The 25836-nt window shown below is 44.1% G+C and overlaps 1 protein-coding gene across 1 annotated transcript in view; it reads right to left on the reverse strand.

Annotated features, from left to right (window-relative positions):
• Positions 1-22845, reverse strand: part of proca (protein C (inactivator of coagulation factors Va and VIIIa), a) — a gene marked incomplete at both ends in the record, with an annotated part of 86198 nt that extends 63353 nt beyond the window's left edge. Inside the window, one exon of the mRNA XM_084327774.1 lies at positions 22791-22845. Coding sequence (XP_084183900.1) covers positions 22791-22845 — 55 coding nt within the window. The remainder of the gene's footprint in view (positions 1-22790) is intronic.
• Positions 22846-25836: the final 2991 nt, after the last annotated feature.

Below are 25836 nucleotides of genomic sequence, written 5' to 3' on the forward strand. Positions count from 1 at the left end.
GTGCCCGGAAGTACTAGCGCTGTTGAAAGGAGGATCAATGGTGGACAGTAGCAGAAAGAAACGGGAGTCGAGAGGACGACACCAGAGGACGCGAAGCTGCAGGAGTACGAGGACACGCAACTCTTTTTGTCTTGTGCTTTTCTCCAGTGGAACATTTTCCTGTTGCCGACTGCGGTGTCCCCCCCGCTGTTGAACGGGTAGAGCCTCAGACAGGAGAGACATTGTCGCAGCACTGCACGCCGTGAGTAAATGGATACAAGATATCAGAATACGCGCCTGACAAGCGAACTGTTTCCCGAGCGGTCAATGAAGAAATAGAAGGACAGTGACTGCATTGGAATTATGAATAATATTAACAGCGTGGAGCTGAAGATTATCAGAACGGCATGCAGTAAGCCAGTAAAACTGTAGAAGATTTGAGCCCAGTATTTTGGACGCTCCACCCTCTGTGAACTACCTCTCTCTCTTTGTTTTATCATATGGAGAATATATAAATTGTGCATAGTGATGAACCCGTGAACGGGGGGACTTTGCCTTCCATTGCAGGCGGGATGACATTATTATACGCCCTTGCTTGGAGTATACTAAAACACCCCAGTACGGACAGAACGGTTTTAGCCAGAAGGCGTGAGGGGCTACGGGAGCGGAAGGGGGAGGCGTCCTTCCGGCCCTCACCTTCGGGCCCCGGTCATAACTAAACCTTTTTTCGTATTGTTTGTAACTCAGCGCTTCCACTGCCCCAAACCTAGGTTAGGATATGAGAGGAGTATTCTAGGCCTGGTCACAACCCCTAGCGGTGAGCAGCACCCACTATTCTATCCCAGCCCCCTTAGTTGCTGTGTGACACTTAGTGTGTATTTACATAACCTGTGTTCTCTATAATCATTTGCCGTGACTCCCCGAGAGATGGTGTGATATATATACCTATTTTAGGCTATAATAATAATTTAGGACCTGCTCCGAGGTCATCAATTGGCACACATGCGATGCATGCATGCAATTCGTATCTGCGATTAACCCATCCCGTCGTCCTTCCCCCCCAACTAAGGGCAGCCGGGAGCAGACAGGCGTCAACGTGAGCCGCGCCAGGGGACCAATCCAAGTGCTCCTGTCCGTCTTCGTCAAGGACGCCACAGCGTTAGCGATCTTGTTGTTGTGCATGTTTTTCCATTGGGTTTATCTTATCGGGGGGGAAACCCTTGCGAGCACGGGGAGAACATGCAAACTCCACACAGAAAGGCCTGGGAGATACCCCACCTGGGTAACTGGCATCATGGAAACCTGGTCCCCAAGCGGGAATCGAACCCTGGACCTTCTTGCTGTGAGGCGACAGTGTTAACCACTACACCACCGTGCTGCTATTTGCAGTGAACTGTGTTTTGAGGTGTAGTGTGATTCTAGACTAGTGTGTGATAGTCATAGACCCGTGTGCAGGGTGAGCACTTTTATTCACATGTGTAGTGCCTCAGGGGCGGGGATAGGTAGCGTGGGTGGGAGTAACAGCCTGGGGGTGGGCTGTCAGGGCTTCCTCCTTTTTAACTACCCTAGGCCTAGGAGGCGTGGGTCTTTTAAATAGGTTAACTAGTAATTATTTATGTAAAGTATAACCATTGTGTTAGATATCTATGTTTCCTACAATAAAAGCTTTCTGAGGGGCCTTTCTCACTTACCTATTGGGATCGAATCACTGCTCCCGGGAACGGGGGGGGGGGAGTGTTCTCACTCAGACGGACACACCCACTTTTGGGATCGAACCGCGCTGATTCGTTTTACCCCCCGCTGAACCTGGGACAGTTGGATTAGGTGGTTTCGGAATCGGGCCAGTGGGAGCGGGGGGCGTGACACACACAACGTCGTTACTGTCATGCTTGCTTGAATTTTGGGCAGATAAAACCACACTGGACAATACCCACAAAAACGATATTTATGGGCAATTTGAGAGTTCAGACCTCAACCAAAAACAAGCATGTGGAACCTCACAGCTCAGTGGATGAAAACATGAAGCCACGTTACAAAGCACAGCACTTCTGGCTCGCATTAGGCCTGGCAATTTTTGTTTGCCATGCTATTTCTATACATTAGTTTCTTGTTTGAATGCATTTATTTCTATTAGACCAGTGGTGCCCAACCAGTCGGCCGTGGTCGACCAGTAGATCAATGACATGTAATATAATTGCCACGAGCGATGGGATAATGTTAGCTGCTGAACAGGCTAAGCTAACTAGCGTTAGCCGTTAGCTTAGCATTAGCCATTGCTGTATACTATACTTTCTTGTTCGAATGCATTTATTTCTATTAGACCAGTGGTGCCCAACCAGTCGGCCGTGGTCGACCAGTAGATCAATGACATTCAATATAATCGATGCATGCAGCAATGTTACTAGTAAAAGGCTAAGCTAACTAGCGTTAGCCGTTAGCTTAGCGTTATCGTTAAGCCTGCAAAACGCTCAAAAGCGGACTCTACAACACCATCCATTCGTGATAAAATGGGGTGGGTTATATTGACAAGGCTTGACAACAGAGGTTCAAATATAACTTCATATTTATTGGTTATTTGTTCATTTTATATCAGCATCCACTCTCTGCCGTCGTGTTAAGACACTTCCTGTTTACATTTTCGAACGTGACATCATCGCCTACGGCAAGCGTAAACGCTCAAAAGGCAAACCGCAAACAGAACTCGGAGCGAACCAAGACTGCAGTGTGTACACAAACTAGAGGGGGGAGAGGGAGGGGGGAAGTTCGCATTAGATCTCGGAACGGGCTAGAACGGAATGGAATGGAAACGAATATAATGAGTGAGAAAGGCCCCTTACTGTTTCTCAAAGCATTCTCCCGTGTCTGTTTGTGGTCTTGGGGAAATTTGTTGTGGTAGGTCGGCTGAGCCCTTTGGGAAGTGTATCCGTGCATTTGCACACCTTAACCTTAGACCTGGATACTTCCCGTGGGGGTCTGGCGACAATTCAGCACTAAACAATCTGCACTGCACTACTGCCATAGTGTCATACATGAAGCTTGCAGTGGGACAAGAAGATGTCACTTTTTACATTTTACATTTAGACAGCTTTACTGCAGCACAGATTTACTGTATTGTAGTGTACAGTAGTGTTACAGTAAATATTTGCCATATTTACAGTATGGTACTGTACTGCATTATTTTACAAGTGGAAAGCACTGTTATTGTACACTACAGTAATATGGGTTACTGTAAAGCAGTATATCTCGTTTGCTGTACATTACTGTAATTTTACTCTGCACCACATTGCAAGACAACCTCGCAGAGGTGGAAGAGGGCCCCTTTTTACTCCGCAACAAGAGGAAGCCATTTCCACAATGCCATAAGGTTAAGAGAGATACAAAGCACTGTTATAGAGGATGACAATATCTTTGGGAATATTGAATCCGTTTCAATCGCTACAATTGACAGAGTGCTCAGTGGAAATTAAATGTGCATGTGAAGTATTCTTCATTAATATCTATCATCTCTGTGATCGTAGTGGTATTTACCCTTTTCTCTGCATTTGTTGCATTTCAATTGCTCGGTTTCAGGAAGGAAGTGCAGCCGAGATGTTTTGAATAAAACAAAGCTGTGTTTATTCCATTTAAATAAACACAAACTAAATGAATCAAATAAGTATTGGATCTTCTTTCTATATCTAATCATCGTCTTCAGTTTGGCTGTTGGTCCATTGTCTGATCGGCTGATGCCGCTCAGACTCGTTCTCCGGTGTTTGTGGTCTCAGGTTGTCCCGACAACACGAGGCCTTCGCTCTGTTTGTGCTGGTTGCCAAGGCAACTCTGGTCTCGGATCCTCTGAGCTGGGAGCGCTTGGTTCGTCTCTCTGGATCCCCTGCTGCGATGATGTTCTCCTCTCGTGCATCTGTATATAAAGACAATTCTCCTCCCCTTTTTCCTACGTCATCCTGGTGCCGATAGCTAGGGGCGTCACTGTTTTCTATTGGCTTAACATGATCTCAGCCAGTCTATATCCTTAAAGGCACAGGTCCTATTTACATACTGACTATTAAAAGCATTTAATTTCCTTATGTGGAGGTTTTACAGCTCTCTCTCCTTGAACAGAGAATAGCTCTCTGTCCTTCAACAGAAATAGAATACGTGGCTTCTTGATTTACTTTGCCATGCTTTGGGGTGGTTTTCTTATCTTTATTATTTAAGGGAGTTATTCTTTATTGTGACTAGTTCCTAACAGTCTTTTCTTGAGTTTTGTCCCAATATAACTTATTTAATTGAACCTTATTTGATTGTTCATCATACTGATTGTATTCCTATGCTAAAGTAATCTTTAACCTTGTTTTTAGCTTAATTGAACACTAAGTATCTTGTTTAGTTTTCTAATCTTTGGTTCATAATGTTTTATAGTATAACTAAGCTTTTAACGAATTAATCTGTATCTTTATAGTTTTATACCAAGTTGCTTAGCCTTATAGTTAATAATGTCTTGTTCTCTGGTTAACTTGTTAAATAGTCTGGTTAACTGCAATTCGTTTATCCTTTTCACCTACACTCTTAAAAAAATGTATTTTTACGGGACTTTCAATGTATTATTTTACAGATTACTTTTGTTTTTCTACTTTAAGTGTAAATCCCATAAAAATACAGGAAATTCCATAAAAATACAGTAAATAACCGTTAATACAAATATTAACCATTAAATAAAGGTTGTAATCTGTAGATTGATTTAATAAGAAATTATCTTTTTTTTACAGGATTATTCCATTGCTTAATTGTCTTGAATGTTAAATTACATGTAAAACACCTAGAATATACATCATTTTACTGTATGTGAAAATAAGGCAACTTTCTGTTTTTTTGCTGTTAAACTTTAAATGTAATGTTAAATAATGTTAAAAAAGAGAATAATATAATTAAAAAACAGTAAAAACCTTCAGTTATTCTACAGGTAATTCTTTTTAAATACATGTATTTGCTTAATTGTGTTGAATGTTAAATTACATTGGATTGTATGTAAAAACACATAAGATACTCATCATTTTACTGAATGTGAAAATAAGGCAACTTTCAGTATTTAAAAAAAATACGATCAAACTCCTTCAATAAAGTGACAGAACTTAAAGTTCAGCAGTGAAACACTGTTATTTCACAGGTTTTTCCTACATTTATGATGAAACACCTTCAATTAAGTGACATAACTAAAAGTTCAGCAGTGAAATACTGTCATTTGACAGTATTTTCCTAAATTATTACGATCAAACTCCTTCAATTAAGTGACAGAACTTAAAGTTCAGCAGTGAAACACTGTTATTTCACAGGTTTTTCCTACATTTACGATGAAACACCTTCAATTAAGTGACATAACTTAAGTTCAGCAGTGAAACACTGTTATTTTACAGGTTTCCCCATAATTATTACAATCAAACTCCTTCAATTAAGTGACAGAACTTCGTTCAGCAGTGAAACGCTGTTATTTGGCAGGTTTTTCCTACATTTATGATGAAACACCTTCAATTAAGTGACATAACTAAAAGTTCAGCAGTGAAATACTGTCATTTGACAGTATTTTCCTAAATTATTACGATCAAACTCCTTCAATTAAGTGACAGAACTTAAAGTTCAGCAGTGAAACACTGTTATTTCACAGGTTTTTCCTACATTTACGATGAAACACCTTCAATTAAGTGACATAACTTAAGTTCAGCAGTGAAACACTGTTATTTTACAGGTTTCACCATAATTATTACAATCAAACTCCTTCAATTAAGTGACAGAACTTCGTTCAGCAGTGAAACGCTGTTATTTGGCAGGTTTTTCCTACATTTATGATGAAACACCTTCAATTAAGTGACAGAACTTAAAGTTCAGCAGTGAAATACTGTCATTTGACAGTATTTTCCTAAATTATTACGATCAAACTCCTTCAATTAAGTGACAGAACTTAAAGTTCAGCAGTGAAACACTGTTATTTCACAGGTTTTTCCTACATTTACGATGAAACACCTTCAATTAAGTGACATAACTTAAGTTCAGCAGTGAAACACTGTTATTTTACAGGTTTCCCCATAATTATTACAATCAAACTCCTTCAATTAAGTGACAGAACTTCGTTCAGCAGTGAAACGCTGTTATTTGGCAGGTTTTTCCTACATTTATGATGAAACACCTTCAATTAAGTGACAGAACTTAAAGTTCAGCAGTGAAATACTGTCATTTGACAGTATTTTCCTAAATTATTACGATCAAACTCCTTCAATTAAGTGACAGAACTTAAAGTTCAGCAGTGAAACACTGTTATTTCACAGGTTTTTCCTACATTTACGATGAAACACCTTCAATTAAGTGACATAACTTAAGTTCAGCAGTGAAACACTGTTATTTTACAGGTTTCCCCATAATTATTACAATCAAACTCATTCAATTAAGTGACAGAACTTCGTTCAGCAGTGAAACGCTGTTATTTGGCAGGTTTTTCCTACATTTATGATGAAACACCTTCAATTAAGTGACAGAACTTAAAGTTCAGCAGTGAAATACTGTCATTTGACAGTATTTTCCTAAATTATTACGATCAAACTCCTTCAATTAAGTGACAGAACTTAAAGTTCAGCAGTGAAACACTGTTATTTCACAGGTTTTTCCTACATTTACGATGAAACACCTTCAATTAAGTGACATAACTTAAGTTCAGCAGTGAAACACTGTTATTTTACAGGTTTCCCCATAATTATTACAATCAAACTCCTTCAATTAAGTGACAGAACTTCGTTCAGCAGTGAAACGCTGTTATTTGGCAGGTTTTTCCTACATTTATGATGAAACACCTTCAATTAAGTGACAGAACTTAAAGTTCAGCAGTGAAATACTGTCATTTGACAGTATTTTCCTAAATTATTACGATTAAACTCCTTCAATTAAGTGACAGAACTTAAAGTTCAGCAGTGAAACACTGTTATTTCACAGGTTTTTCCTACATTTACGATGAAACACCTTCAATTAAGTGACATAACTTAAGTTCAGCAGTGAAACACTGTTATTTTACAGGTTTCCCCATAATTATTACAATCAAACTCATTCAATTAAGTGACAGAACTTTGTTCAGCAGTGAAACGCTGTTATTTGGCAGGTTTTTCCTACATTTATGATGAAACACCTTCAATTAAGTGACAGAACTTAAAGTTCAGCAGTGAAATACTGTCATTTGACAGTATTTTCCTAAATTATTACGATCAAACTCCTTCAATTAAGTGACAGAACTTAAAGTTCAGCAGTGAAACACTGTTATTTCACAGGTTTTTCCTACATTTACGATGAAACACCTTCAAATAAGTGACATAACTTAAGTTCAGCAGTGAAACACTGTTATTTTACAGGTTTCCCCATAATTATTACAATCAAACTCATTCAATTAAGTGACAGAACTTCGTTCAGCAGTGAAACACTGTTATTCTACAGGTTTTTCCAAAATGATTACAATCAAACTCCTTCAATTAAGTGACAGAACTTAAAGTTCAGCAGTGAAACACTGTTATTTCACAGGTTTTTCCTACATTTACGATGAAACACCTTCAATTAAGTGACATAACGATAGGTTATGTAGATAACCTAGTTATATTAGTATAGGCTAAGCGTCCCGCTCTGAGCCTTACGAGATACTCATATCTCCTGTGATACCTAATGTATCTCCCACGAACAAAAACACATGCACCCCACCTGTATGGGGCCCCGCCCCTTATGGTGGCCACCGCCCATATAACCATGACCCTGGTCATGAAACACCCTTCCTCGCCAAAACCCGTCCCAGGAAAAGATCCCTCAAGAGGGAACTCAGGGCGCGCAGAGCGGGACGCTTAGCCTATACTAATATAACTAGGTTATCTACATAACCTATCGTTATATATCGTATAGCATCGCGTCCCGCTCTGAGCCTTACGAGATAATGGGGAAGAGCGGGCGCGAGACCCGACAGATGTACCCCCTGAGGACCCGTAAGCCCACATCAAGGGGTGCGGGGAGCCCTGTCACCCCATCCTTCCTAACGAAGGGGGGGCGCAGTCAACTCCACCTGAATGCGAACAAGAGGGAGCCAGAACCCCTTGAACACACCGTACAGGCGGAACCACGTGTGACTCAACACACTGCGGCCCATACCCATACACTCCTGCTACCCGACCAAAGGACGGGAAGCAGGAAAGGCCACAGACCCCAGAACCGCCTGGGAGACAGAACCCCCGGTCATGTCCATGAGGAAAAACCTTACAAAGGAGCCCGGGGAGGACCATGAAGCTGCAGCACAGATGGCCTCCACCGAGGCCCCACCCAGGAGAGCGGCAGAGGCAGCCACCCCACGAGTGGAGTGCGCCCTGACGCCCCCAGGGGGATCCTGCCCAGCCAGCGTGTAGCAGAGGGTAACACCCTCGCACAACCAATGGGACAGGCGCTGCTCCGACAGTGCCTTACCAGCACGAGCCCCACCGTAACAGACAAAAAGCTGGTCGGTAACCCTGAAATCCTGAGTACGGCTGAGGTAAATCCCCAAGCACGGACTGGACATGACAGGTGAAGGCCCGCATCTAACTCACCAGTGTGAGGAGGAGGACGAAACGCCTGAACCACAATATCCCGGGAGCGGAAGGAACTCCGGATATTCTCAGGCACGAAAGCAGGATTAGGTCGCAGAGTGACACCGCAATCGGTCCGAAAAGACAGGCACTCTGGATGTACCGAGAGAGCACAGAGCTCACCTACGCGTTTAGCGGAAGTGACAGCCAGAAGGAACGCGGTCCTGAAGGACAGCTGTCCCAACGGCGCCCGCTCGAGCGGCTCAAACGGGGCCAAGGACAACCGACCGAGGACCAATTGAAGATCCCAAGTCGGAGCCAAGGAGCGTTGCACCGGCTTAACGCGTCGAGCGCCAAGCAGGAAACGCTTCACAAGAGGGTGGCTGAACAAGACATCCCCTCAAACCCCTCATGATAGGAGGATATAGCTGCTGCATATACCCTCACCGTCGAAGCCGACAGTCTATCAAGGAGAGACTGGAGGTAACTAAGGACAGCAACCAGGGGGCAGGAGACCGAGTCCTGGCCCCCCGCCTTACACCACACTTGGAACATACGTCATCTGCCCGCGTAAGCGCGACAGTGGAGGGAGCATGCGCATTCCAGATGGTAACACCATCAGGATCAAGAACCTGCGCCCCTCAACGTACCCGTCCCAACAACTGACCTAACAGATGTATGGGGAAGAATCCCTGGCGGCACGGCATCGGTCCCAGACCCGCCTGGCCATGTCCAGACGCAATCCTCACCCGTCAGGATGAGGGCCGCCCCGCGACAGTACACCTGCACCCACATTCTCCCTGCCGGGGATGTGGGGAGCCCTTAGGCCGCGCAGATGGAGGACGCCCATAGCCAGCCGCCCGCCGCCTGGTGCAGACAGGGGGAGCGTACTCCTCCCTGTCTGTCGATACACGACACTGACGTCGTATCGTCCGTCCTGATCAACACCATTTGTGGACCAGAATGACCGCTTTCAACACCAACACATTGAACGTAGCGCAGACCGGGCAGCATGGTTTGCCAGCTGCCCCCTACTGCGTTGGCCCGACGCATCACCAGCGAGGGAGGCGTCGGTGAAAACGCGACGTGAGACAGCGCCGTAACCGTCCTAGGACGGAACCTCCCGAGCGTGTTGACAACACGCTCCGAGATGGATGCCCATAGCCCTCCAACCGTTGACTGGGAAGAGGAATACTCTACATCCAGTCTACAGCAACCCCAGGCTGGTAGAGACCTGCCTGGTACGAGACCTGACGATCCACCTTGACCGCGAAGGACCAGAACGTCATCAGGGCAGAACACTCCGTAACCCCGGATGACGCAGAGGCCCCAGTGCGGCCTCCACGCACTTGGTGAAGATGCGGGGAGCCAGAGAAAACCGAACGGCAGCCTCTGGTACTCATACGCTAACCCTGCAAAGGAAGCGTAGGTAAGCCCTAGGATGGAAGATCGGGGATGCGCATACGCATCCTACAGGTCTATGGAGGAGAACCAGACCCCCACCTGACAGTGTTCAACAGGTAGGAGACGATCCAAAAAATGCTGAACCTTCCCATGGGACAGGTCCAGCCTGGGTCTTACACCCCTCCCCCCCGACTTCTCGGGCAGAGAACACCGGGAGGAGAACGCCACGACGATGGCTTGCTTCGTCCACAGAGATTGGATCTCGTCGACCAGAGCTGTCCCTGCTGGAGACCCCGACAACAGGGTCTGTACCAAACCTGAAAACGGGTGGGGTTGTGTAAACACAAGTCCCCGCCTCACCATTCTCTCCATCTACCTCGACATATGGTACTGCCGTAGCCATATGTGACGACACTCCCAACGCACCCGCCGTCACGTGGCGCAGGTCCGCCAGGAACTGTAGATAGTTGGCCCAGTCCCCCCCGCTGTGCGAAGACAACCCTGGAATCGTGCGAGGAGCGCGTTCCGTGTCGGAACACCTGACCCTGACACCACCCACGAGGCAATCGCACCCAAGGGGGAACCCCGACAGAAAAGGGCCTGTCTGATACGGGGGGCTTCCGATCAAAAAAGCCCCCCCACTGAACACCCCTCCAGAACATGCTGAAGGAGTTGTTCTGCAGCCGGACATGCAAGGTGTAAGGCCCCCATGGGTTCCTACACACCGTAGCCCTGCAGTGATATCACTACCACCCCAAACCATGTGAGCTGCGACCACTTGCCAATATTCCAGGAGTGGGAGCACCAACATGATACCTGGCCTGGCGAAGGCGAGGCCGGGGAAGCCCGCACTGTGTGCCTCAAAAGGTTTCGAGCCCCCCTGCTGACAACACTTAAGTTGACAGACGTAACACCAGGCTCAACCAACACAGTTCAAGGTGTGGGAGCCGCTTGACAGCACAACATTCTCACGGACAGACCCAGGCTCAGCCATCAACTGGGTGTCAGCCCCTGTCTCCATGAGAAGCGAAGAATGGGGCCGCATACGCTTCAATGAAGGTTCGCGGCCCGCAGCCAAAGGAGAACGCTCAGAGCCCCGCTTCTGGGGATACCAGAGAGAGGATTGAACGGGGAGCGGGCTGCTCGCGGCAAAATGACGACGGAGTGGTTTACCAACACCGAAATCACCCAAAATGGCCGATCCCTCGGCCGCCAAGACTGTCGGCCTCGCGATACCCTGTCGATTCTCCAACCAGGGCACCACTGGCGGGGGAAACATGGCCGCCTGTCGAGGGCCCCGTCATCGCCGCTGACGAGGCCGTGCTCTCTCTTCTTCTGGCTGCGCGGTGTGAGGCGGTGTAGGGCCTAGGACAATACCGCCCGCGCTCCAGCAGAAGACCAAAATCCCCTGCGGAGAGGGGAACCCTGAGCGGTTATAGCTTGCGGCTGGGTCAAAGCTAATAACGTCAACAACCTTGCGCGATGTGTCGACGTCGGCCGGCCCTCAAGGCCCCTCCACCAGACACCACTTCTTTAATAGAAAAAACACCAATTCGAACACAGTTCTAATCGTTGCCAATTCCATACCGTGGCGGTACAAGCCTTAACAGCCCACCAGCCACTCGCCAGGCCGACCCATGGTGTCGGCCGGGCGGGGCATTGTTTCAATATATCAAAAACAAAGGACTGACGTTAACATGGAGCACCAGTGGTGATTGCAAACAGCACCCTCCACTGTGGTGTGGACCATGAAAAGGTTAAATGAATAAAAGAGCTAAACCACAAAAACTGTAGAATGAGCAAACCCATACACACAAAGTTTAAGGGGAGACGGACCAGACCCGTCTTCATTCAAAATATTCACAACAGAACACCAGCCCTAGTTTAGCCCATTTACCAAAAAAGGTAAACAAAGCCCCCCCCCCGCACTACTCCCCCAGTATACCGATTGACCGTCAGTATGAATGGTTTGAGAGGAGAGAAAGCTGTAGCAAGACAGACCTTCTCATAGCAGAGTGACAAAATGAAACAATAGCCCCCTACACAGGGCCGCCCCAGGAGATGGGGGGCCTCGCGTCTAAAAACGCACAGGGCCTCACATTTCTCCCAAGCGGCCCTGCCCTTATACTACTGCAGCCTAACGCCAGGCAATGTGGAACCCAAGACAACAATTGCCTGTGCACAGACACGCAACATGTTTACCATGTCGGCTGGACCCATAGCCCCACTACCCGACGCCAACCCAGATGGGAACACCGTTCAACAAACCCCGCCGGAACACAAGGTAATACCTGGCTAGAACCTAGCCACGACCTACCCCGTTGTCAACCCATTTACCCGAAAAAGGTAAATAGAACTCAAAACCCCACAACAGCTACCGACTGACCTTCATTGATGAACCGGGCAAGAGGCGGGAGAGTGACAACATCTCACGGCGGAGACATTAAAACAGCATAGCAATTAGCAGTAGTGATAGCATGCGGCAGTAGCGATAGCATGTTAGCATAGCTTTAGATGTTTTAGCAGCACGCCCAAGACAGCTTGGAAACCGTTCCCTGCAGAGAACGTTCACCAAACCATCTTGCCCCTGGCGCCAACACACAACAAGGTTGTGTTAACAACACAAACCAGCATTACTAACACTAATACCCATGCCTGAAGACACAGGGCCTACCTGAGTACAAGCTGGCCCGACAGCCAGCCTTGTACAGCTGAACCTCGATGTGCAGTCATCAAACGAGGAACATCACAGGCCCGTCGTGTCGCCGAAAACATGCGTCGAAGATGCCAGGGGCCAGCAACCTCCGGTAAGCTTCCAACATTATTAATCTCCCTTAATCTTTTCATTCCGCTAGCTCGTATGGTGCACGCATCCAACACGCTGGGACGAAAATAGAGGAAGGGTGTTTCATGACCAGGGTCATGGTTATATGGGCGGTGGCCACCATAAGGGGCGGGGCCCCATACAGGTGGGGTGCATGTGTTTTTGTTCGTGGGAGATACATTAGGTATCACAGGAGATATGAGTATCTCGTAAGGCTCAGAGCGGGACGCGATGCTATACGATATATAACTTAAGTTCAGCAGTGAAACACTGTTATTTTACAGGTTTCCCCATAATTATTACAATCAAACTCATTCAATTAAGTGACAGAACTTTGTTCAGCAGTGAAACACTGTTATTCTACAGGTTTTTCCAAAATGATTACAATCAAACTCCTTCAATTAAGTGACAGAACACAAAGTTCAGCAGTGAATTTTTTTTACAGATATTTGCTATATATTCTCTGTATTTTTACAGCCCAACTGCTGTATACAAATTCAAAATTACATTCAAATTACCTATTATTTGAAATCCCTTTAAAAGTATCTGGACAAGACATTTTTCTTTTTTAAATGTCAATGCACATTAGGGAAAATGAATGATGTTCAAATAAAAGCCCAAGTTCTAATCTATCGGTTTTCATTTCATGTTTCAATCTGCTCCAGAGGCTGATATAAAAGGTTTTATTAACTGACAATTCTGAAAATCTTTCCAAAAAACCCTAATTGCATAGGTTTTAATAGGAGTTTTTAGCAGGCGTTTTATGTCTAAATGGGTTAAGTATTCATTTTGCATGGTCTCAGCTGCACTCCAGTTCAACAACCCACAAGCAAGCACTCTTCTCAGTATATTTGGAGTACATACAGTTGATATATACAGTTGATATACCTTGTAAAAGTCAGTACAGTTAATGTGTCAAAAGTAGAAATAAGCATTTAAAAGCTCTATTCTCCAATGTGGATGATAATCTGCCAATGGTGAAAAGGAAACGACTATATCTAGCATAATATTGTATAGTGCTGAGAGATGAGTCGGCGGTGGTGTCTCGAAGGAGAGCGGTATTTATTAGCACAACATTTTATATGGAAATCACAACATTTATATGGAATGTCACTGTAAACCAGTGTTCATTTTGGCAGCTATTTTCATTTTAGTTTTAGTCTTAGTAATGTGTCAAGTGCTCCTTTTTCGTTTATCATATTTAGTCATTTTCATTTATTTTTTTCGTTTAGTCAGTTTTAGTCAACTAAAATGTCTGAGCATTTTAGTAAACGGATGACATTTTTGTCTATTTTTAGTCAATGGAAAAAAACTTGGCAGAAGTCAGAAATAGTCAACATGGAACATATTCTGATTTAAATTGCGTATTTATTTTTTAACCTAGGGGAATCTGAGTCGGCGGCACAAGTAATAAACAGGAAGGGTGCAGCACTCACTGTCGATCTGTGAATGGAGAAATAACTTAATAAGACAGTCACATTATGTCTGGCCTTGCTCACCTGGCAGCGATTTATTTGAAAATATTAAATAACAGTAACAGCAGCCAGTGTAACAGTGTCAACAACACTAACAGGATACTGTGTTTTGTAAACAAACAAACACAGTAGTAGTTGAACTTGAGTAGATAATAGTACAGTACAATAGTGTATAGTACACACAGTAGCAATCTGATTGCAATCTGCTTGCATAAACATAAAATGATAAATCACATTTTGAGGTTGTTGTGTAAAGTGCCACATGGTGATGGAAGGTCTGGTTAGGGGTTAGATTTAGAGGTGGTCTAGGTTTGGTTAGGGGTTAGAGTTAGAGATGGTCTAGAGGTCTGGTTATGGCCTCTATTAACCAGACCTAGACCACCTCTGACTCTAACCCCTAACCAGACCAAGACCACCTCTCTGACTCTAACCCCTAACCAGACCTAGACCACCTAGGCTCTTACTCTAACCCCCAAGTTAAGTTTGGTGATGGTCATTGGTCAGTGCTGGGCTGCTGCTGGCAGCGGTTTATTCTATAACAACATGATACTGTAAACTAAACACAGTAGTACACACTGATTGTAATCTGCTTGCATAAAACATACATTCTGAGGTCAGTGTACTGTTAAAGTGCCACATGGAAGAGGTCTGGTTAGTGGTTAGAGTTAGAGGTGGTCTAGGTCTGGTTAGGGGTTAGAGTTAGAGGTGGTCTAGGTCTGGTTATGGCCTCTATTAACCAGACCTAGACCACCTCTGACTCTAACCCCTAACCAGACCTAGACCACCTAGGCTCTGACTCTAACACCTAAGTTAAGTTTGGTGATGGTCATTGGTCAGTGCTGGGCTGCTGCTGGCAGCGGTTTATTCTATAACAACATGATACTGTAAACTAAATACAGTAGTACTAGTAGTACACACTGATTGCAATCTGCTTGCATAAAAATATACATTCTGAGGTCAGTGTACTGTTAAAGTGCCACATGGAAGAGGTCTGGTTAGTGGTTAGAGTTAGAGGTGGTCTAGGTCTGGTTAGGGGTTAGAGTTAGAGGTGGTCTAGGTCTGGTTATGGCCTCTATTAACCAGACCTAGACCACCTCTGACTCTAACCCCTAACCAGACCTAGACCACCTCTAACTCTAACCCCTAAGTTACGGTTGGTGATGGTCAGTGCTGTATTCTATAACAGTGTAAACGTCCGTGCGGAACCAAAGTGCTCAACCATAATATACTATAATGTGTATATGTACTGTATATCACTTTATATACATGCCAACACTAATTTATTAATCATATTGTAAATAAGCTGTGTATACCAACTATGGGGTGCTCTTTGCCATGTGTGTATGGATATATATATATATATATATATATATATATATATATATATATATATATATATATATATATATATATATATATATACATACACACACATACATATCCATGGCAAAGAGCACCCCAGTTGGTGTACAGCTTATTATTTATAATATGATACAGTATTTATGGGATAAATATATATGCGTGTGTGTATATGTGTATGTATACAGTATATACAGAACAATGCTATAAACATGTATGAATATGTATCATGTATGAATATGTGCAGGTATATATGTGTATAAAAAATGGGAGTCTTCAGGCGTAGGCCCGGCAAGCTATATAGTGCTTCTCCCTAGCCCTTTTCGGACAATGCTGCAACAGCAGCTGGTAAAACTTGCGATTTATGACCATTGTCATGTGTCCAATATAAAAATTAACTGAACTGAAAACAAGAATGTTATTCATCCTCTTTCTTCCAGTGCTGCTGTATCTTGTTTCGCTTCATTTTAGTCCTGATGGCTCTGGATTCTCTGTAATACACACAAACAAAAATACTATTTCAATCAACCTCATGGAGAAATAAAGAAGAAATTGCATCAGATTGATGTCCAAATCTTCAGAATTTGGACATGAGACCATTCTGATCTTGTGAGCTCACGTTTCACTGCCCACATCATTCTGGCAAATCTCCATAGAGAGAAGTTTGTAATCTACGAGAAGAGGTGGTTTAGGTGACAACAGTGAGAAGCAACTGTTCATTTCAAAACACCAATGGCGGAGGTTAGCGTAGATGCTGCTATTAACATTAGTTATATCTGAAATGAAATGAGTTTCTTAATTGGAAGAGCAAAGAACAGCACTGAAGGTTTTTTTTCCTGTGGAAACTGTATTCGCTTTACTCCCGACCTTGTGGTGGAAAGAATTAGATTTACCTGAATAGAGGTTGATCCGATCACCTGCCAAATAGTTTTGAAAAAAGGGACATGAAATAAATCACAAGTAATCAAATGAATTAACAGCAAACTCACCAGTCATTCCAGCCAGTCATGCTCTGATATCTTCGATATGAGTGACAGGACCTTGGGATTGACTGCGAGACACTTCTTATTGCCTTGTTTGTGGACTTTTGAGCCCTTGTCCGGATTTATCTTGAACATGCATCTGTAGAGGAGTGGTACGTAAATGGATTGACATCGTTATTGTCGTATATTCCTATATGAATATCTATTCATTACAGCACAGTGAGGTTGTTAACTAGAGGAAGGGAAAGATCACAGTGTGATAGAAAACATCAAATGGTGTACATTTACACAATTCCGTTCATTCTCACATTGGTGGGCCTTGGCTGCATACCGTGATACTGCTATAGCCTATGTGTGTGCTGCTCTCAATGAATGTTTGAAAGAATGGGCTCTGTCACTCATGCCCTGCCTTCTGCACTGCATTGATTCACTCTCAAACTGCTACAAGGACTTTATGATTAAAAGTTCATTATGCTGCGGTTAGGTGGCCGAGCGGAGATTGTGTTCGTCACCAACCCCGGAGCTGTGAGCTGGATTCGCCTGTTCGAATCCAGCTCACAGCTCCGGGGTTGTCACCAGCTTGGCTGGCCGTCTGCACTAATACAATTGGCTGTATTAGAGGGTGGGAGAAGCTGGCGGGGTGGGTCCGGGTCGTTGTAAACAGCGACTCCTACAGTTCGGTCGGGGCGCCTGCTAAGCGCGGATAGGACTTGAGGGGGATAGTGTGATCCTCCCACACGCTACGCCCTCTCGATGAGAATCCGCGCTGCCAGGTGAAAAGAAGCAGTGATTGGCTGGACGTGTGTTGGAGGAAGCCCCCACCCCTGTGGGGGGTAAGTGCGCAGCGACCAGGAAGGGACTGGGAATTGGCATACGACTAACATTGGGATGGGAGAAAATCGGAGGAAAATGGAGGGGGAAAAAGATCAAAAAAAAAAAAAAAGAAATCATTATGCTGGTAAATGAATAAAAAGATGAAAAAAATATACAATTACCTTTGAAGAAACTCCATTGTTGCACCCAGCTCTACAGGATAGTCGATGTTGAGGGCATAATAGATCATGAACATGGCATTGACTGCTTCAGTGAACGTTGAGACTCCATCATTGACCACCACCTGGTCCACTGCTACCATGAAGACAGATGCAGTCAGTGGGCTTTGTCCTGTGAAGGTATGACAGACACACGCGCACACACACACACACACAGAAAAATAGACAAAACTGAGCTGACAAGTTTTAACATTAGCCAAAATGCGGGCGGCTAGGTGGCGCAGTGGGCAAGGCGTTCGCCACCAATGCAGGAGATGCTGGGTTCGAGCCCAGCTCTCGGCGTTGCTACCAGCTTGGCTGGTTGTTCATACTAATACAATTGGCAGTATTAGGGGGTGGGAAGCTGGTGGGTGGGGATTGGACGTTGTGGACAGCGACTCCTACAGGTCGGTTGGTGCGCCTGCGCAGTAGAATCAGGAAGCAACGAGGGCGGCGTGTCTCTCCCACGCAGACCCTCGCCGCTGAGAGATCACGCTGTGCAGGTGAAAAGATGCGACGGCTGCCTCCTTGAGTACCGGAGGGGACACGTGATGCAAGGCTTCGTCCACATTGCAGCCGGCTTGTGGGAGGCATGGCCTAACAGCGTTCGAGACAGGGGAGGGTAGGGGGAAGGGTAGGGTAATTGGACAATACGAAATTGGGGACGGGAGAAAAATAGAAAAATGGGGAGAAAAAGTAGATAAAAAAAAACATTTATTTTTCGATAATTCACCGCTGTCATGGGCAACGCGCAATAATGACCGCTGTCAGGGGCAACAGAGCGCTATTGACCAATCACAATCAAGCATTTTGATCGCAGTCACGAAAGCTAAGCATTACCATTATGCACAACTGCACTACATCAGTGCAATCAAGTCCACACACCTGCCGGGTGCCGGCGATGACAGAGGAGCCACAGAACAACTGAGTCTGCATTTGATCTCATCTTGTCGATGGTGTAAAATGAATTAGGTATATTGTTAGTAAGTTAGCCATGTAATAAGCGGGATAATGTATAGCTATACTCTGTCAATGTCGCAAAATAATTGACCTTCACTGGGTTTAGAACACCTCGGCTGTGCCTCGGTGTTCCAGAACGCAGTGTCTGTCAATTATTTTGCGACAATGACAGAGTATAGCTATACATTATCCTTTACTTAACTTACCACACAGCAATATGCATGGGGTTGTGGGAAGATCCTGAGAGTTCACATCTGCTGCAAGATCGGTATCGTCAACATTTATGAGCATCTTGTTTTGGTCTTCTTTGAAGTGAGCTAAAAGCAGTAACACAGTCCCAACGGAGTCATCACAACCCGCAGCCTGGATTTGAGGTTGGAGTTTTCCTGCAACACTATCTCTTTCTGGGCGCAGACACTTGAAAAATCCCAGGACTCTTTTGTATTTTACATTCATGGCCTCTTGGAATTCTTCATTTATCTGGACCCCAGTCAGTTCATTGAAATGAGCCTTCAAGCCAGTTGTGTTGAAAAGATAGGGCCATTCTTTTTTCAAAGTCTGTGTGTCTTTCTCATCTAGGACATCTCTTCTCTGGGAGGCAAACGTGTTAGTCATCAATGCTTCTATTTTCTTCTCATCTTTCTCATTTTCCTCAAACATTTTATGTAGGTCCTCTTTCATCTTCCTCTGTGATTCGTCATTTGCAGCACGCAGTTGAGGTTCTGGGTTCACACATCCATAAGACATTTTCCTTCGTGTCTTTCCCTTGTCAACACTGCTGGGAGTCATCGTTGGTGGACCTATCCTTTTGTGGTTGTCCACTCTGCATTGTAGTTGTTTTGCTAGAGCATCGTAGCCACTACCTATGACTTGATCCTCAATCACATCCTTGAATGACTTAGGATAATCTTGTACCATCTTGCGGGCAATTTCATTCAAATGTTTCTTTTGAGGATGTTTGCAGACAACCAGGATTTCTGCGGAAATCAACCTGACTATTTCTCTTCTATCCCTCGCCGTTGGCCGCTCTTTATTCTCCAATATTTTTTGTATATTCAACGGCATGATGTTCCACTGTATCTTGAAACTGAAGTGCCAGTTATTGTCCAGTGCTGCTGTTCCCTTCTCACGGCTGATGGAGCACTCATTGGTGGAGGACAATGAGGACATCGGCAGACCTGGAATACAGTAAGCCATAATTAGCACAGATATGAGAGATTGGTTGTTTTGCCTCTGAGACAATATCATTTATATTTTAAATGAAACAATGAACTATGAGGTAAAAGTTCAGAATGTCTGCTTTCAATTCATGTGTTGTTTTTTAACATACATTGAACCATTTTAGAATAGTGCCATTCTGTATGACAGGTGTTTATTTTTTTTTAAACACATTTACATAGTCAGTAAGAACAGTTTTGGGCCGACCATTTACCAATTGAATTCAACATCCCCAACAGTATACATGGTAAATGTACGCACGTTTATTTGTGATGGGGCATAGTCTTGGCGTGAACGGAGGTGACAAGGAGCTTGTAGGCGAGCAGGAGTCAAACAGCGCATCCGCATTTCTGTCTGGAGTGTTGTTGGGAAAGTCTGTAGAGGGGTCCAAAATGGTAGTGAATGATAACGTTATTTTCAAAACAGGCACAGAGGAGTATTATCATATTGTTTGGACTACCACCTCTGCAAGTACACTACTCAGTGCGACCATGGTTGGATGTTAACAGTGAAGACGGCAACAAATTGAGCCCACAATATGAAACTCAAATTTGAAGCTTAAATCAGTGTATTTAAGGGGGGTAGGCTCACAGATTTCTATGTACTTTTTATTATAATCTCTGCATTTGTCATAATGTCTCGATGGTAATCAATAGATTATGATGATAGGTGCATTCTGGTTCGGCTTCTGACGCACAACTAGGCCGTCCAATTAAACCTGCTGGTTTGAGTTTTGATTGGGTGGAGGTAAATCTTCCCCTGACCCCTTATCCATTATGGATTTTGATTTGACATCATAATTTATTGATTACCATCGAGACATGATAAATGCAGAGGTTATAACAAAAAAAAAAGTACACAGTACATTTCACAGAGTAAATTCTACTCAAACTGAGTACATTTGACTCAAACTGAGTAAGATTTTACCCAAACCAGTTTGAGTAAAATGTACTCAGTTTGAGTACAATTTACTCAGTTTGAGTAAAATTTACTCTGTGAAATGTACTGTGTATATCTGGGAGCCTACCCCCCCCCCTTAATAGGAGAACCCATTAGAACCCTAATACTTGAACTCATTCCATGTGTACCTCATTAAGGCAACAGCTAATTATGTAATGAGCACAGTGCAATCTCCTTTCTGGTCGTAACAGACCTCTCAAGTATTGTCATTTGGAAGGAAAGTGTGCACAATGGTTTTACTTACTGCCGCTAGAAGAAAAAATGCCTGAACTGGCAGGAAAGGCTGTAGACGGGCTACTGGAATCTTCTTCCGATTCTCTGCGGTTGTAACCTAAAGATAGATACTTTATTAATCCCATTTTGTTAAACAAAAGTCAGTTTGACATACACTCTACTATATAAAAATGAAGACATGCTCAAATAGAGTGACAGTCAATGTTTCACTTACGCTTGGCATGAGCAATGAACTTTCTGGATTCCACCGGCTTCAGTACACCTTCAAGTTCATGCGGTTGCAAAAACTGTAGATCGTCCACACTAGTCACTCCGAGGCCGTCAAGTAAATCCAGTAGTAAAGGTTGTAGTCCAGAGCCTGGAAGCACTGCATTTATGTAACTGCCCAGGTCACCCATGACTACAAAGAAAGATAAACATAGCTTGAGCCCAGATTTAGCTAAAAGCTAGCAGGTGAAAAGATGCGACAGGCTGCCTCCACATGTATCAGAGGGGACATGTGATGCAAGGCTTCGATCCTCCCTACAACCGACCAGTGGGGGGCATATGCGAGCAACAATCAGGACAGGGGAGGGAGAATTGGCACAAGAGGTAAATTGGGATGCAGTAATGACAGTAATGAAAGCTGTTTAGGATGGTAGTTCAATGCTAAATAAATACGGCTGTTTTTATTGGCTCACCTGGGGTGGCATTGGCTGAGGGGCACAGCTGTTTGATGCCAGCTCCTCCTTGCAGTGTGTGGAAGTGTGTGAAGACACTGAACGCCCAACTGCTGACACCTATCCTGCCACTTTGCCTGAGTCTGTCCTCAGTGTGTGTGTGTGTGTGTGTGTGTGTGTGTGTGTGTGTGTGTGTGTGTGTGTGTGTGTGTGTGTGTGTATGAGAATGATTTGGATGCCTATACTACATGTTATATATGCCTCGTGCAGCAATTTAGAATTTAGAATGTATGTACCCAATCAATTATGAATCGAATCATTACTCCCAAGAATCAAGATCAAATATAACTGAGATTCCCATCCCCTCCCCAACTAATCAGCCACCCCATATATCGTCAGTAGCTAATTCAGTAAGCTACTGATCCAGAACACTGTGTTTAAGGGACAGGACTGTCATTCCACATAGACTATATGCAGCTAGTGGATAAAAGTCCAAACACTGTTCAGCATTGATGCAAACCATTTGTCTAGCTGCTTCTCCAAGGTTATAGAGGCCATACTCTGCCAGATAGGATGACGAGTGTGGTATCACCAGGAAGTACACACACTTGTTTTCCTTCATCAGAATGAGCTCAATTTGTCCAAATTCCACTGACTCTTCATTCTTAATGCATAGAAAATAGCCTTTCCTATACAGGGTACCCTTCCACTGCACTTCTGTGGACACCAACTCAGGATGTGGGAGCGAGCTTGCTTTAACCGCATCACGCACTTGGTCACTGTACAAGTCAGTGTGGTAAGGAAACATGTTTTTTACTTGCAAAGTTGCAGGAAAGAAAGAGCTGGAGTTCAGATATGACTGAAGCAGCTGATGATTGTTTGCAAGTGTCTTACACACATTTTTGAAGTTCTGTGTCCTCCTTATGCATCTTTTGAAGTATGAGTGTTTGCTCTCAAACCTCATCGTCCACAACCGTATGAGTGGACCAAGTTTCATGATCAAAGAGGGATAGTGGACAAGGTAGTGATGTTTTGGTTTGAGTTTCTCTGTGGGAAATAGTTGTTTCCTTGTTTCAAGATAATCTTGAATCTGAACATTGAGGAAACAGATTTGAGGTACAGATATCTTGGGCGCACACACCAACTCACAAAGCTCTTTCAGCAAGATCAGTAACTGCCACACTGGATCCTTAGTATCCGACATCTTATCCCCAATAATCACTGGTAGAAGTCTCAAAAGACACCAATTCTCAGCCGCCTGACCACCAATCTTCATACCACTTATACTTACTTCACAAGGAGCAGAACCAGCATCAGAACCCACATATTTGAACTGTGCGATACGTCGGTTCAGCTGTGTGTATGTGAACCATTTCTTCACCTTTACAAAATACCTCAAGTAAAGGGTAAGGTCATAGGCTACTACGCCTTCAAACAAGTCATGGCCTATGCATGGTGGGAGCCCTGGCTGGCATACATGGAAATACTTAAGAGAATTGAAAACAGAGTCAAACTTGAGTCCCTTTACATGTGTTGCCTCAGAGTCCTGTAGTTGTCGCAGTGCTTCCTTGTAGGTCTCAACTGTTCTTACCGGAAACCGGTCTGTCGGGTTGTCCATTTTATTTGTAGGCACTAAGCAATACCTGCAGCAGTGACTAGCAGTACTGAAATTCTCAGTAAAGCCACCGATCGAGTGAGAGCCTAAATTGTCCCCCAGAATACATACGACTGTTGCCCGCACCACCTGGCCAGATGAAGTGACCAGTCCATGCCTCTCAAGTTCTCTAATATCTGACAGCATCCGTGCAAACAACTTTTCATGTGCAAAGTACTTAAAGTACCTCTCAGGACACAGAAGCAAAAGCTGCAAGTTGTCAACACTAGAACGATAGATTGCCTCGAAGTTGGCAAGTGTAAAGTAAACTCCTACAATTTTGTGCTTCTTCTTTGATGATCCAAGAGGGTTCACTACCTCAAATGCATCCTGGTACAAGATAAGCTTTAAGCTTATACCTGGCTCCATGAATAAGTCATTGGACTTGAAAACGGATCCATCGCAAATATCAGTGAACACATTAGTAGAAGCAGCATTATTTTGTGGCTTCACACACTGTTGCCACACAACTGGGTCTTTTAACATGGATCGTAAAGTATCCTGAAGTGGGATATATTGTGCATAGCACTCCCTTCTATTCTCATCTGTGCCAAGATAAATAGCCTGTGGGTGCACATATGAAAAGTTCTTTTGGAAGAACATCTTTCTTCTGTGCCCAGTGGAAAGGTGAGAGCTGCACAGCGAATGCAAATCTGCTTCTCCCAAAATACTCAAAACACTGTCAATATCAGTCTCAGACAAGTTTGTTTTAGCTCCCATTAACTTTTTGAATTCCTTCTTAGTGTACCGATGACACGTATCATTCAAACTGTCAATTTCTTCAACAATAATCTGTATTGTTGATGATGGAATGAGGCATTTAGCCTGCAGACGCATGTAAAAAAGGCATAGATCTTTTTGATACAGGGCTCTCATTTCAGTGTCATCTGGCATGTCGTCAGATGAACTTGCTACATGACTTTCATCTAAATCCCTTTGCACCTCAGCGGAATCCTGAGTAGACTGCGATTGTGTAGGGCCAGGGGTTACAAACAACTCTGTTTGATTCATATGCAACCGTGCGATATGGCTAGTGAATGATGATTTTACTTTATAGGTTTTGTCACAATTTGCAAATGGACATTTTACTGTCTCTTTTTTCAATATATGCAATTTCAGATGTGCAATGACATCCCTGAGATTAGTATATTGCTCCTGACAACTTGCGGCCTCGCATTTGAATGAACGTCCTATATAATTTCTTTGTGAAGCAGAGATGGTCCTGTGGTCACGGTACATATGTGTTTTCAAAGCAGTATACTTCAGAAACTGATGTTTGCAGTCAGCCACACCACAAGGGAATTGCTTGTTTGCTTCATGTCTATGAAGTAACTGATGGTCAACATAACGTTTAAGTGATTTGAATGACAGGCCACAGGACTTACATTTACATGTATGACCAGGCATTTTTCAGAAGTTAAGTATTCCCTCAAATCTCATGTTACATCTAACAATTCCAGGAAGTTCTGTGTGTGTGCATGTGTATATAACCTGTCCTAAATCTGCAGATAGGCTAAATGTTGCAACTGATGAAGCGGAACTGCAATCCAAACTGTTGAGACAAAATAAGTGGAAGTGAAGTACAAATAAACTTCAAAAAAGGTTATTTCTAGTGCCGTCAGGCAATTAAAAAAATTAATCTAATTAATCGCATTTTAACCGCATAACCATTTTAGGCCTGATATTTTATATTCTATAATCATATTTCAAATTGCATGCGTCCGGATGGCAGAATTCAGTACTGTATCTACAAAACCTTCTGTTGTATTTTTGTTCAATAAACAATGTGGACTAGGCCAACAGTGACTTTCATGAAGAATGGGGAAAAAAAGTATTGAAATTGACCCAGTTTTAGCGTTTTTATCAAACATTTTGTCTGCCCAACACAATCACCGCACGTGCATATTTTAATCAATGGTTCATATGTAATCGAAATTATCGTCACAACAGGTGCAGGGCACCAGGGGGCGCTGAGAGTCACACACAGCTAGTGGCATGGCACTGATATATGCTTGCTACTACTAGCCGAATGAAAATGTATCTGTTTCACCTAACACTATTGCTCCGTGATTATAGCCACCCATCTCTAAAGCCACAACCACGTTACCATATTTGTAATAATGTAAATCATTGTGTCGTTGTACACATATTGTGTTTATAACGTTAGTAGCTAACATAGCTTAGCTTGGTAGCTATTGTGCTAACAAAATATCCCGACATCCGGCTCGCTGGCCGGCATGAACGGCCGACCCAAAATGGTTCTCTCCTCTCTGTACACCCCGTCCCCACGGGTACCCTGCCGGGGGGCCATGGACGCGACAACGGCGACAATGGTGGCAGCCTGTAGGGCATAGATATCTATAATAGAATTATAGATGTCTATGCTGTAGGGTGCTCGAGCCCGTAAAGGCTAGTGGTTCACGATAGCTATGAGCTAACAACGGCCGCCGCTGTTGTCGCGTCCACAAGCTCCTCCGCAGGACACCCGCGAGGACGGGGGCACACAAAGAGGAGAGAACCATAGGCTAACGTCAGTGTAGT

Source organism: Notolepis coatsorum (assembly GCF_963971535.1).
Source record: "Notolepis coatsorum genome assembly, chromosome: 13".
NCBI lineage: Eukaryota > Metazoa > Chordata > Actinopteri > Aulopiformes > Paralepididae > Notolepis > Notolepis coatsorum.